This window comes from Lathyrus oleraceus, chromosome 3, assembly GCF_024323335.1.
Source record: "Lathyrus oleraceus cultivar Zhongwan6 chromosome 3, CAAS_Psat_ZW6_1.0, whole genome shotgun sequence".
Taxonomy (NCBI): Eukaryota; Viridiplantae; Streptophyta; class Magnoliopsida; order Fabales; family Fabaceae; genus Lathyrus; species Lathyrus oleraceus.
The window spans coordinates 449572153-449587262 of NC_066581.1; the positions used below are offsets into that span (position 1 = coordinate 449572153).

General features: G+C 37.2%; 1 protein-coding gene across 1 annotated transcript; it reads right to left on the bottom strand.

Moving 5' to 3' along the window:
* Positions 1-13565: 13565 nt before the first annotated feature.
* Positions 13566-14841, bottom strand: LOC127128121 (mitochondrial pyruvate carrier 1). The gene is made up of 5 exons (XM_051057370.1): positions 14566-14841; positions 14364-14480; positions 14212-14266; positions 13899-14034; positions 13566-13766 (listed from the first exon to the last, which is right to left on the bottom strand). The coding sequence occupies exons 2-5, from the start codon at positions 14454-14456 to the stop codon at positions 13730-13732; spliced, it is 321 nt and encodes a 106-aa protein (XP_050913327.1). The 5' UTR covers positions 14457-14480; positions 14566-14841; the 3' UTR covers positions 13566-13729.
* Positions 14842-15110: the final 269 nt, after the last annotated feature.

The following is a 15110-nucleotide window of genomic DNA, read 5'->3' on the forward strand; positions in this document are numbered from 1 at the left end:
TACGTACTCTGACTTAGGCCAAGCAGTTTTTGTGATCTATCTCTATAGATTCTGATTCCTAATATATAGGTTGCTTCACCTAGGTCCTTCATAGAAAAGCATTTCCCCAACCAAGACTTTACTTGTTGCAAGGTAGGGACTGAAGGAGAATTACCATCCAAGGCGCAGCGGAATTTAAAAATTTCTCCATTTAGTGATCCTTACAAATGGGCATGATCAGTGATAGAATCGTTACCTCTTGTGGCGATCACGAATGTTGAACGATGACAACGTCTCTACTCAGTCCACACGAACAGATTCCTTCAATCTCAGTGCTAGCTGCTACGAATGACGGCTTTGATTGAGAGAGAGAGAAACGGAATGCAAGAGTGACAATGCTTCTACCCAAGGGTTCTATTTATAGAACCACTTGTGTGGGCTTCAAGCTAAAAAGCCCACTTAAGTGTATTTTGGCTCATATCTTATAATATGCCCAAAATCACTTAAGCGTGTGGTACCTTATCATATTTCGTATTCCATTTAAGTGCACCGTACCTTACGGTGTTCCTTAGTTACTCTATTTCTCATCAATCCGTCCTTTGTGTGTGACCCTGTAGGTTTTCGCGACGTTGGCAATTATATTAACTCACGCATTTAACATAATAAACAGTGAGTGGTATCTAGCAACACATCACTGCTACCCAAGACACGAAAATGTCATGTGATCTAACAAATCCTTCTGTGATAATAATTATGTGTATAATTACCCTTTTGCCCTTATGTCTATATTGAACACAAGGCATAGACCGTGTCATCTTTGTCCAGTTCAATATTGGGCCCATAGACATTTATCCTGTTACGCAGGATAGGCAAATTCCATCTAGGTCACTCATGTCCCTTAGCATGCTTCGTGGAGTACCCATCAACTGTCTTTACGGTTATCCAGTTACGGACAACGTTGGATCAGCAATAAAGCACTTGACTCTACATCTAGGGTCCATAGTGGTTTCAGGTCGAAGAGTGGTATACACCATTATCACCATGAGAATAACTTATGACACTTTACATAACATTCTATATACTATTCTCATAGAGGGTCAATCCAGTATGAATATTACTCTTAATATTCATACCTATGTTTAAGACTTGATAACTCTTTATCCATGATCCATGAGACGTGATCATCAATCTACAAACATAATAGTCTTCATGCTTTAATGTTATCCCACTTCATAATAAAGCTTGACTACGTATACTTTAAGAATAGTGTCCTTATGTTTAATGTGATCTCATGATTAAGTCATACTTGATACATTAAACGGACTATCTATTCCAGGGACTTTATTAAACAAACATAATAAAGAAAAATACCTTTTATTATTAGTAAATAATTCGATATAAGTACCAAAAGTATTGGCCTCTAGGGCTTACACCAACAATCTCCCACTAGCACTAGAGCCAATTAGGCATATCCCTAATGCCCATAGATCTAGTATGGCCATCATGCTTCTGCTGCGCAAGAGGCTTTGTCAGTGGGTCAGCAATATTGTCGAGTGTAGGTACTCTACATATTTTCATATCTCCTCTATCTATTATCTCTCGAATGAGGTGATAACGCCTAAGTATGTGTTTGGATCGTTGGTGAGATCTAGGCTCCTTAGCTTGTGCGATAGCACCATTGTTATCACAATAGAGACCAATGGGATCCACAATGCTAGGAACTATGTCAAGTTCACTAATGAACTTTTTGATCCAAACAACTTCGTTTTCTGCACTTGAGGCAACAATATACTCGGCCTCGGTTGTAGAATCAGCAACTGTATCTTGCTTTGAACTTTTCTAGCTCACAGCGCCACCGTTTAAACAAAACACGTAACCAGATTGCGATCTAAAGTCATCCTTATCTGTCTGGAAGCTAGCATCGGTGTATCCAAATACAGCCAATTCTTCCTGACCTCCATATATCAAGAATGAGTCCTTAGTCCTTCTCAAGTACTTAAGGATATTCTTGACAGCTGCCCAATGGGCATCACCAGGATCAGATTGGTACCTACTCGTTGCACTTAAAGCATACGAGACATCTGGTCGAGTACATAACATGGCATACATGATAGATCCTATTGCAGATGCATATGGAATCTTATTCATGCGATCCCTTTCTTCCTTAGTTGAAGGGGATTGTGTTTTTGATAGACACAGGCCATGTTGCATAGGTATGAATCCTTTCTTGGAATCATGCATATTAAAGCGTCTCAGCACTTTGTCTATGTACGTACTCTGACTTAGGCCAAGCAGTTTTTGTGATCTATCTCTATAGATTCTGATTCCTAATATATAGGATGCTTCACCTAGTTCCTTCATAGAAAAGTATTTCCCCAACCAAGACTTTACTTGTTGCAGGGTAGGGATATCGTTTCCAATGAGTAATATGTCATCTACATATAATACCAGGAAAACAATCACGCTCCCACTAACCTTCTTGTAGACACAAGGCTCATCTTTGTTCTTGATGAATCCATATTGTTTTACTCTTTCATCAAAATGAAGAATCCAGCTTCTGGAAGCTTGCTTCAATCCATAGATTCACCTTTGTAACTTACATATCTTTTGGGCTTCTTCTGGTATGTCAAATCCTTCAGGTTGTTTCATGTAAACATCCTCAAGAAGATTCCCATTAAGGAAAGCAGTTTTGACATCCATCTGCCATATTTCATAATCATGATATGCAGCGATATCAAGTAAAATCCGAACAAATTTAAGCATTGCAACTGGTGAAAAGGTTTCATCATAGTCAACCCCATGAATTTGTTTATATCCTTTTGCAACCAGTCTTGCCTTATAGGTATGTACCTTACCATCCATGTCAGTCTTCTTTTTGAAGACCCACTTGCATCCTATAGGGTTGACTCCTACAGGAGGCTCTACCAAGGTCCAAACTTGGTTTGTGTACATGGAATCCATTTCAGATTTCATGGCTTCTAGCCACTTCTCAGACTCGGGACCAGTTATGGCCTCTTGGTAGGTCACAGGCTCATCTTGATCCATGAGTAATACATCACCTTGATCTGTTATGAGATATCCATATCTCTCAGGTAGGTGACGTATCCTTCTTGACCTACGCTGGTCTTGTTCTACTTGAGCAGGTTGCTCTTCCACAACTACTTGTATTTCCTGCTCTAATTCCTCCATAGGTGTATCGATGCTTTGTGATTCTTGAATTTCTTCAAGCTCTACTTTCCTCCCACTGATTCCTTTGGAAATAAAATCCTTTTCTAGGAAAACTCTAGTTCGAGCGACAAACACTTTGCCCTCTGAAGGATTGTAGAAGTAATACCCTCTTGTTTCTTTAGGATACCCCACAAATAAGCATTTGTCAGATTTGGGCTCAAGCTTAGTTGAAATTTGTCGTTTTACACAAACTTCGCAACCCCAAATCTTCATGTAATACATATGTGGTTTCTTACCACTCCATATCTCATATGGTGTCTTCTCAACCTTTTTGGATGGAACACGGTTAAGTGTGTAAGCTGTTGTCAATAGTGCATGTCCCCAAAAGGAGTTTGGAAGATCGGCGTGACTCATCATGGATCGGACCATGTCTAACAGGGTTCGATTTCTTCTCTAAGATACACCATTCCATTGGGGTGTTCAAGGAGGAGTAAGTTGGGATAGGATCCCACACTCTTTCAGATGGTCATCAAACTCTAGGCTTAAATACTCACCACCTCGATCTGATCGAAGAGTTTTAATATTCTTACCTAGTTGGTTTTGTACTTCATTCTTGAATTCCTTGAACTTTTCAAAGGACTCTGATTTGTGTTTCATTAAATACACATAACCATATCTACTGAAATCATCAGTAAATGTGATGAAGTACTGAAAACCTCCTCTGGATGGTATGTTCAGTGGTCCACATACATCAGTATGTATGAGGGCCAAAAGATCATTAGCTCTTTCACCTTTTCCTGTGAATGGAGACTTTGTCATCTTTCCAATTAAACAAGATTTACATGTCTCATATGATTCATAATCAAAAGAGTCCAACAGTCTATCTTTATAGAGTTTGGAAATGGGTTTCTCATTTATGTGGCCTAATCGACAATGCCAAAGGTAAGTTGGATTTAACTCATTAGGTTTCATCCTTTTAGTATTAATGTTATAAATAGGCATTTCAAGATCAAGGACATATAGTCCACTGTTCATTTGTGCAGAAGCATAAAATATATCATTCAAATAAATTGAGCAACAATTGTTCTTTATTATAAATGAAAAACCAAACTTGTCCAAACAAGAAACGGAAATAATATTCCTGCTAATTGCAGGTACATAATAACAGTTCTCTAACTGAATTGTTAAACCACTAGGTAAAGTCAATACATAAGTTCCTACGGCTAAAGCAGCAACCTTTGCTCCATTGCCAACTCGTAGGTCGACTTCACCTTTTGCCAAATCTCTACTCCTTTTTAGTCCCTGCATATTTGTACAAATGTGAGAACCACATCCAGTATCTAATACCCATGATGCTGAAGTAGATAAATTAATTTCAATAACAAAAATACCTGAAGTTGAAGTCTCTACTCCATTCTTCTTATCTTCCAGGTACTTTGGGAAGTTTCTCTTCCAGTGTCCGGTCTTACCCCAATGGAAGCAGGTGCCTTCTTTTGTTATGCCTCCACTAGGCTTTAAAGCAACAACGGTGGGTTTGGGTTTGGCAACTTCCTTGCCTTTCCCTTTATCACCCTGCTTAGTGGGCCTTTTGTTCTGTCTCTTTCCATTTCCGATCATCAGAATGGACTTCCCTTTTGACTTCAGATTCTTCTCAGCAGTTCTTAACATGGCGAGCAGTTCAGGAAGAGATTTGTCCATATCATTCATATTGAAATTTAGGACAAATTGACTGAATCTATCTGGCAACGATTGCAAGATCAAATCAGTCGCAAGTTCCTTTCCGAGGGGAAAACCCAATCTCTCAAGGTTTTCCACATACCCAATCATCTTGAGCACATGGGGACCTACAGGGGCTCTCTCAGCTAACTTGCCTTGAAAAAGGGCTTTTGAAACTTCAAACCTCTCATGCCTCGCTTGCTCTTGATAGAGCATCTTCAGGTGTTCGATCATATCGAACGCTGTCATGTTCTCATGTTGCTTTTGCAATTCTGAGTTCATGGTAGCTAGCATGAGACAAGCAGTTTCATTGGCATCATCGACATGCTTCTTATAAGCATCTCTTTCTGCCTTAGGTGCAGAACTAGGAAGTTCCTCTTCAGGAACAGGTTTCTCCAAGACATACAACTTTTTATCATGTTTGAGGACAATCCTCAGGTTTCGGTGCCAATCCAGAAAATTTGTCCCAGACAATTTTTCTTTGTCAATGATTGATCGCAAGATGTTGTTAGAGGTGTTTGTTGTCATGGTAATCTACATAAGAATTAATGAAAATATAAGTATCATTGACATATTTAATTAGGCCTTTAACTAAATATGCTCCCACTATTTTACTCAAAACAAATGACCCTCATCATTTGATTTGGAAAATCCCGTTGGAAGATTTTCTAGTGGGTTGAGATCCATATTTCACTTCGTTCTAAGTCCGCGTAGGCGGATTACACAAAACTAGGTTATTTAGGTAGGAACTCCTTCCAATTGTATCTAATACAACTCTCGAATATTTTAGTTGGGTGAATAACTCCTTATTCCAATCCATCACATGGATAATTCCCAACTCTTGCTTCTAAACATATATAATCTTATTATAATTTGTTTAGTCAAGTTTGACCCATTGTTTTAACAATTGGATATTACAATTATCCCATCGCACCTTACTAATATAGAACATGCACCTCGCGTAGGCGAAACCTACATTATCCGATACTAGTCTTGATGAGTGTTAAAACTTGGAAAGCATAAACTTAATATTTAATTTGAGAGAATTTGCAATTATTCTGATCTCACCGGCTTATTTATCATATAAATCGTCTCTCACATGCATCAACATACATACACATGCATCAACATACATATATAATGAAACAGTTATGGCCCCTAGCGCAATTGTTCTCCCAAGCCAATGAGAGAACCTAAGCTAACCTAATAACGATCTAAGCTTCTCCAAGCAAGATCTTCAAGGTTGTCTTCCTTTGGCACTGACTTCTTTGCTTTTTTCATAACATTACATTACATAAAGAAACTCGTTTTACATACGAGGGAGTGAGATGAGAAAAGAAGTTACATTGAGAGATTAAAAGAGAGGCACGACACGCAGGTCGTATTTTAAAACCCAAAACAAAATAAAGGAAAACTAAGGCCATAACTGATCCCCAAAAGACAATAATAAACACATTATTATTATTATTAATTCTTTTAATTAATTAAAACCAAATTAAATCTCGACGACCGATCACATTACGCAGAGTTAGCCGAACGAGTGAATTTTGCCTTGCGTTAACCGGTTAACCATATGCGTTAACCGGTTAACCATATGCGTTAACCGGTTAACACTGTTTGAAAATCTGTTCATAATTTGTATTCTGTTTTGCGTTAACCGGTTAACCAAATACGTTAACCGGTTAACACTGTTGAAAAACTGTTAGAAAGCTGTATTCCGTTTCGCGTTAACCGGTTAACCATATACGTTAACCGGTTAACACTGTTTGAAAATATTTTAGAAAACAGTATTCCGTCTTGCGTTAACCGGTTAACCATATGCTTTAACCGGTTAACATTGTACTAAAATTTGTTAGAAAGCACAACTCTTGTGCAGTCACAACCCCAATCGTATAACTCTCTAACAACACAACCCTTGTGCCGTCACTAACCCTGATGCACCAATTTCAGACCGTCAAACACATCTCGATTGTTGATTCAGTACGATTGATCAACACGTCATTGCTTCACCATACTAATGTCGGATCAAGAAGCAAACGACCATTGATCGCTCAAAGGAAAACAATCATTAAGTGTTTGAATGACGAAACAAGAACACTATATCATATATAATGTATTTTGCATCAGGATTACTTATATCATATATATAATTTGATCGATCTCAATTTAATCTTTGATTCATTATGTTTTAATCGTATTAATACAGAAAAATAAACAGTTATCAGATTCATGGTTTCGTAAGTGGCTCTGATACCACTGAAGGAGAATTGTCATCCAAGGCGCAGCGGAATTTAAAAATTTCTCCATTTAGTGATCCTTACGAATGGGCATGATCAGTGATAGAATCGTTACCTCTTGTGGCGATCACGAACATTGAACGATGACAACGTCTCTACTCAGTCCACACGAACGGATTCCTTCAATCTCAGTGCTAGCTGCTACGAATGAAGGCTTTGATTGAGAGAGAGAGAAACGAAATGCAAGAGTGACAATGCTTCTACCCAAGGGTTCTATTTACAGAACCACTTGTGTGAGCTTCAAGCTAAAAAGCCCACTTAAGTATATTTTGGCCCATATCTTATAATATGCCCAAAATCACTTAAGCGTGTGGTACCTTACCATATTTCGTATTCCACTTAAGTGCACCGTACCTTACGGTGTTCCTTAGTTACTCTATTTCTCATCAATCCGTCCTTTGTGTGTGACCCTGTAGGTTTTCGCGACGTTGGCAATTATATTAAATCACACATTTAACATAATAAACAGTGAGCGGTATCTAGCAACACATCACTGCTACCCAAGACACGAAAATGTCATGTGATCTGACAAATCCTTCTGTGATAATAATTATGTGTATAATTACCTTTTTGCCCTTATGTCTATATTGAACACAAGGCATAGATCGTGTCATCCTTGTCCAGTTCAATATTAGGCCCATAGACATTTATCCTGTTACGCAAGATAGGCAAATTCCATCTAGGTCACTCATGTCCCTTAGCATGCTTCGTGGAGTACCCATCAACTGTCTTTATGGTCATCCAGTTACGGACAACGTTGGATCAGCAATAAAGCACTCGACTCTACATCTAGGGTCCATAGTGGTTTCAGGTTGAAGAGTGGTATACACCATTATCACCATGAGAATAACTTATGACACTTTGCATAACATTCTATATAGTATTCTCAAAGCGGGTCAATCCAGTATGAATATTACTCTTAATATTCATACCTATGTTTAAGACTTGATAACTCTTTATCCATGATCCATGAGACGTGATCATCAGTCTACAAACATAATAGTCTTCATGCTTTAATGTTATCCCACTTCACAATCAAGCTTGACTACGGATACTTTAAGAATAGTGTCTTTATGTTTAATGTGATCTTATGATTAAGTCATACTTGATACAGTAAACGGACTATCTATTCCACGGACTTTATTAAACAAACATAATAAAGAAAAATACCTTTTATTATTAATAAATAATTCGATACAAGTACCAAAAGTATTGGCCTCTAGGGCTTACACCAACATGATGATGATGCCACTACTGGCTCCTTTCTTGAACTCCAAGCAATTGGTGCACCACCTAGCATAAACACATAGCCCGCTGTGGATTTTCGATCCTCGACATCACTACACCAACTTGAGTCGGTGTATCCCATTAATTTGCTTTCTTTTCCTTCATCAGTTGTAGGAAACCGAATTCCATAGTCCAGAGTTCCTTTTAGATACCTTAGTATCCTCTTTGTCGCTGTTAGATATGATACATTTGGCTTCTGCATGAATCTACTCACCATACCTACATTGTATGCTAAGTCAGGCCTTGTGTGACAAAGGTATCGAAGTTACCCAATAAGTTTTCTATATTGGGTTGGGTCGTAATCATCTTCATCTGAATCTTTCGACAGTTGTAATCTGGGCTCAGTTGGAGTCGAAGTTGGGTTGCAATCTTGCATCTTAAATCTCTTGAGTATTTAGCCTGCATACCTTCTTTGGTGCATCATCAAACCTCTACCGCTCTTGTAAAGTTCGATCCCAAGGAAATATGAAATGTCACCCAGATCTGACATTTCGAATTCCTTGTTAAGATCACCTTTGAAGTCTTCGATCTCCTTCTTGCAACTACCAGTTATCAACAGGTCATCGACATAGAGGCATGGTATAAGCAAGTCACTCTTGCTTCTTCTTACATATACTCCATGTTCAGATTTGCACTTCACAAATTACTTCTCCATTAGAAAGCCATATATCTTCTTGTTCCAAGCTCTTGGAGCTTGTTTAAGTCCGTACAAGGGCTTTATGCAGCCTGTACACTTTTCTTTCTTCGCCATGTTTCACAAACCCAGGTGGTTGTGTAAAATAAACTTCTTCTTCTAAGGGGTCATTCAGGAATGCACATTTCACATCCATCTGGGACATCTTCCAGTTGCTCATGTTTGTTAGACCAACAACAAACCTAATTGTTTTGATCCTAGCAATAGGTGTAAAAACTTCATCGAAGTCGATTCCTTCTTTCTGAAGAAATCCTTTCGCTATAAGCCTTGCCTTGTGTCAAGTCACTTCTCCTCTGGGATTCGACTTCACCTTTTATACCCACTACACATTGATAGCCTTCCTTCCTTGGGGCAATTTTCCAAGTGATCAAGTGTTGTTGACTTTGATTGACTTCAACTCTTCGTCCATTTCTTTCATCCACTTCGAATCTTTCAATCCCTCAGCTGCATTGACAGGTTCGACATCTGCATAGAAAGCATAACATACCAGCTCACCTTCTTCATTGACCACATCATCTGATGTAATCACACATTCTTGTAACCTTGCAGGCATGTGTCTTGTTCTTTGAGGTCTGCTTGGGCCTGCTTCACCTCTAACTTCTTCCTGTCGAACTTCTCTTTCAACTTCACTAGTTGGTTCATCATAAAAGATTCTCAGTGAATATTTCTTGACATTCTCAGTCCAATCCCACTCCTTAAGCTCATCTATGATCACGTCCCTGCTGATCACCACTTGCTTGTTCATTGGGTCGAACAACTTGTATCCTCCAGTCGAATGATATCCTATTAGGATCATCTGATTCGACTTGTCATCAAGTTTTCTTCTCAACTGATCTGGCACATGTCTATGTGTTATAGATCCAAACACCTTCAGATGACTCAAGCTAGGCTTGACACCAGACCAAGATTCTTTTGGCGTGATTCCTTTTAGATTCTTCGTCGGACATCTATTCAGGATATATGGCGCAGTCGACACAACTTCTCCCCATAATTCTTTGGCTAGATGATTTCCTTTCAACATATTTCTAACCATATTCATGATGGTTCTATTCTTCCTTTCTGCGACTCCATTCTTCTGTGGAGTGTAGGGTGGCACCACCTCATGCACAATCCCTTCTTTCACACATAATGCATCGAAATCTTTCAACACATATTCTCCACCACTATAAGTCCTTAAAATATTTATCTTTAGACCTCTCTGTCTTTCGACCATAGATTTAAACTTGGAAAATACCTCGATCACTTCACTTTTCTTCTTGATTAGGTAAGACCACAGTTTTCGACTGAAATCATCTATGAATGTAACAAAGTATTTGTTACCTCCAATCGAATCCACCTGGAGAGGACCACATACATCCGAGTATATGACTTCAAGAATTGCCTTAGACCTGTCTCCTGCATCCTTACTGGAGTTGTTCTTATGCTGCTTCGCCTGCACGCATTCTTCATACACTTCGTTTGGAATGTCGATTTCTGGTAATCCTGAAACCATATTTCTTCTCTTCAAATCTCTGATGTCTTTGAAATTTAGACGACCAAGTCTGTAATGCCATATCCAGTCATCTCTGATGGTTGCTGTTGCAAGGCACTTATGCTCCATCAAATTTAGTTCACTTGAAGGTTCTATTCTGAGACATTGGAGCCTTCAAGATCAACCTTCCATTTGAGTCGAGAAATTTCATCATCTTGTCTTCAATCGACACTCTGGAGTTATTTTCGACTAACTTCCCTATGCTGAGCGAATTGCTCTTCATGCCTGGTATGTATAACACATTTGAAATTACAGACCTCTTGCCATCTTTCCTCATAATCAGAACATCACTAACACCTTCAGCTGCTAGAGTGTTATCATTTGCAAATTTCACCATGTTCTTCATTTAAGGCTTTATGTTGACAAACCAATCTTTCCTTCCAGACACATATGATGAGCATCTTAAGTCCAAGTACCACTGGTCCTTGATTCTTCTCTCTTTATCTCTTGAACCATCGGCAACGTCTCTTCTTCTTCATGTTTCGCCAGCTTTGCATAAGTTTCTTGATTCTTCTGCTTTTTTGGACAATCACTAGAATAGTGATTGTACTTCTGAAAAATGTAACACTGAATGTGACTCTTATCTGGATTTTGACCACCACGTCTTCCTCTACCTGCAGCAACACCTCTTTGGTTTCTTGGTTCCAGGGTTTTCTCTGATTCGACCAGTTTCCTTCTTGCTGATTTCGACCAGTCAAACTGTTGTAGCCTCCTCTGCTTTTGTTTCCATTCCAGCTTCCTTTTCCTTTTCTTTCTTTTGCTGATTAAGCCTGCAAAGCCATATCACTCTTCGACTTTCCTGCAGCTCTTTCAGCCATTCTTTGTTCATGAGATTCAAGCATCCCTTGAAGTTATTCCTTTGTCAGTTTTGACAAATCTTTCTACTCTTCTATGGCTACTACCACGTGGTCGAACTTTGGAGCCAACGACCTCAAGATCTTTCCAACAACAGATCTTGATGTCAACACTTCTCCACGTGCCTTCATTTGATTCACTAGTTTCGTAACCTTGGTGAAGAAATCAGTTATGCTTTCATTGTCTTCCATCTGAAGCAATACATATGTTCTTTTGTGAGTTTGTAACCTCACCTCTTTCACCTTCTCCACGCCTCCAAACGATTTCTACAGAATTTCCCATGCTTCTTTCACTGACTCTGCATCACTAACCTTTTCAAAGTTATTTGCATCAACACGTCGATGGATTATAAAGATAGCTTTATAATCTTTCATCTTCAATTCTTTATGTGCAGCCTTTTCTTGATTTGTCGCGTCTTCTGCAAGCGTTGCTACTCCTTCCTTCACAAGATCCCAAAGATCTTAATAACAAAACACAATCTTTATCTACTTGTGCCAATTCTCATAATTGTTATTCTTGAGAATCGAAAGATTTGCTGGAAAATGCCCGTTTGGATGATTCATTGTCATGATGATTTTCTTCCCATGAATCGATTAAACTAGAGCTCCTGATACCAAATGTTGGAAATCCACCACAATCTATGGAGAATTTCAATCAATCTTGATGAACAAGATTGTTATCACCCACACAATAACAATAAAAAAGAAGAACAATGGGGAATGAAAGAAAGTAAAGAGCGATGAAGAAGAAGAATAATTAATTTATGCAGAGTTTCTCTTTGTTGCGGAAAACTTCTTATTCACTTTGCAACTGCAAAATACTGTGAATTATAATGTTATGAATACTCTATTCACTTTATTACAAAAATAAGGGTTACTCCCTCTATTTATAGATTTAGGTTAACTTGGACCTCAAGTCAAAGACCAAACCTATAAAGGCCCAAAACTATAAATGCCCAAAATAGCTAACACTACTAAAATATGCCTAAGTCAAAATCTTGTGAGCAACATGCTTCGGCACTTCGACACACTAACACAACTCAACACCATAGGTGGTTCGATGTAACACTCGAGGTCAAAGAGTGGTTACATGTTACACCCAAGGATGAGGGAGTGGTTGTCTGTGCACGAGGCATGAGACATGACAATGAGACACTCCTAACAACTTCTAGGGAAAAAACCCGAATTCACATCGGAATGAGAGGGATCCTGAGGCTGTGCAGGTATGGGACTGCATGGTTGAAGGAAGGCTTATAAGGATTAATTGGTACTACTTATACAAACAAGATGCATCTTTTTTTCGATAGCCTAACAGATAAGAACTCCATAGTTAAGCGTGCTTGATTTAGAGTAGTATTTGGATGGGTGACCTTCTGAGAAGTTTTTTGGAAAGCGTGTGAGTGAGGACAGAGCATACGGTTTATGAGGGTTACATTCGAACTTCCTTGCTTCTGTCGAGAAACCTGCTTCGACACAAAAAATTACAATTCTTGATTTATGGGGGTTACATTCGACACTTCCTTGCTTCTGTCGAGCAACCTGCTTCGATACAAGAAATTACAATTTTTGGTTTATGGGGGTTACATTTGACACTTCCTTGCTTCTATCGAACAATCTGCTTCGACACAAGAAATTACAATTCAGCAGTTTTTAGGTTGCAAGTATAACATCATATCATTGCATCTTTGGAAAATCATTTTATGCATGACAAAAATATTTTGTAAAAATTGACTACTTTGATTCAAATCAAGTAGTATTGTGATTTGAATTGTGAGTTTTTCCTTTTAAATTTCAGCATTGGATTTGTTAGTTTAGATCAAATTTTGTGTTTTTCAAATCAAATCAACTAATTAACCAATTTGTTATAACAAATTCAAATATTTTCAAAGTTAATTTGAATAAAACAAATTATTCAAGCAAATAATTAGCCAGTGACTTGTTTGATTCATAAGATATAAGTATTATTGAATCGCATCATTCGAATCATGTCTTATGATATTCAAATCATGTTACATTATTCAAGTAATTTAAACCATATATGATTTTGAATCACATGATATGATAAATACTTTAAAAAAAAGTTTAAACATAATATCATTTGAAATGTGACTAATATAACCCACAAATCACATTAAACTACAAGAGTAAACAATGAATGACAAGTAACATAAGACTTATTTTGCCTACACTTGGAACCTGGGTTTTACTCTTCTGCTTTCTCTTCCTTCACCTCAGTGCCACTGTTTACATCAAACAAAAGAGTAAAAACAGATTTATGTATCTTCCATTTATATCTAAAATCATCATCATACACATAACACATATTATACACCAAAGCATTTCCTAAAAAAATATTAAAGTATTTAATTTACCTTTGAGATCTGATCCACCTTGAGAGTTGATACAATTGTACTGTCTCATTAGACATATGACATACGAGAAGATGTATATTCCGCGGTTTCACCACCCAAGCAAACCGCATAAATATTCCCGAATAAAGACACATTACTACACAATTTATATAGAGTCATAAAATTAGAAAATTTCTAAATTCAACTCAATATACTCATCTCCAACTAATTATATTTTTCTTTTCAGAATTCTATGAAAAAAACACATTCAATTGTTCTATTTTATTGAATAATCCATGCATCTGATCCAATAAAATTATTATTGAGATCTAACCTGTAGTCATATTGCCAGATATCTTTTCTGGTGGTTTCTGAGTATCCATTACAGCCTAACAACAATTGTAAGAAAACATTTACTTTATTTCCTTTTTTTTTTAAAACGAATCGAAAGGTAAATCTAAGTATTAGAATGGTTAGAATGGTTACGGCAATAGGAAGACTCCAGTTGAAGGTAGGACCCCAGAAATGAGTGGTTTTAGGACCAATTGGACTGTTCCAAAACGACCGGAGGGTGTTCATAATGTCTCTCTACCTTTGTATAGCCTGCACAATTGAGAGAAATAAATGTTGTTAATTTTGTTTTCAGTTTTTTACAATAATCAAACATCAACTTTGTTCTCAAAACTACCTGCAAATTATTCTATGGTTTAGGATCTTAACTCAACCTATCTTCTTGATTGATTCAACGGCAAAAATTTCGATCTGCTCTGTGAAAACCACAAACCTGAGAAGAATATCCTTTCAATCTTGATATGCAAGTCCATTTAATTAACTATATATTATCTATTCACCATGGTTGTCTATGTGTTAAATTTACCAAATTATCCTTTCTGTATTATTTTATTATATCGTCTCTTGTTCCATTAACCGAGACGCATTATTGTGTATTCAATTATTTACAAGATTGATAGAATCTTTTTAAAACATAAAGTTGAAATATATCAGAACCAATCATAGTTTTTAAATCTAAAATTGGATCAATACTGTTTTTTAATGTCTTAATGTATGTATGTATATATATATATATATATATATATATATATATATATATATATATATATATATATATATATATATATATATATATATATATATATATATATATATATATATATATATATATGGAATTTTTTACAAAAATAACCCAATTTTTTAAGGAAAATTCTAAAATAC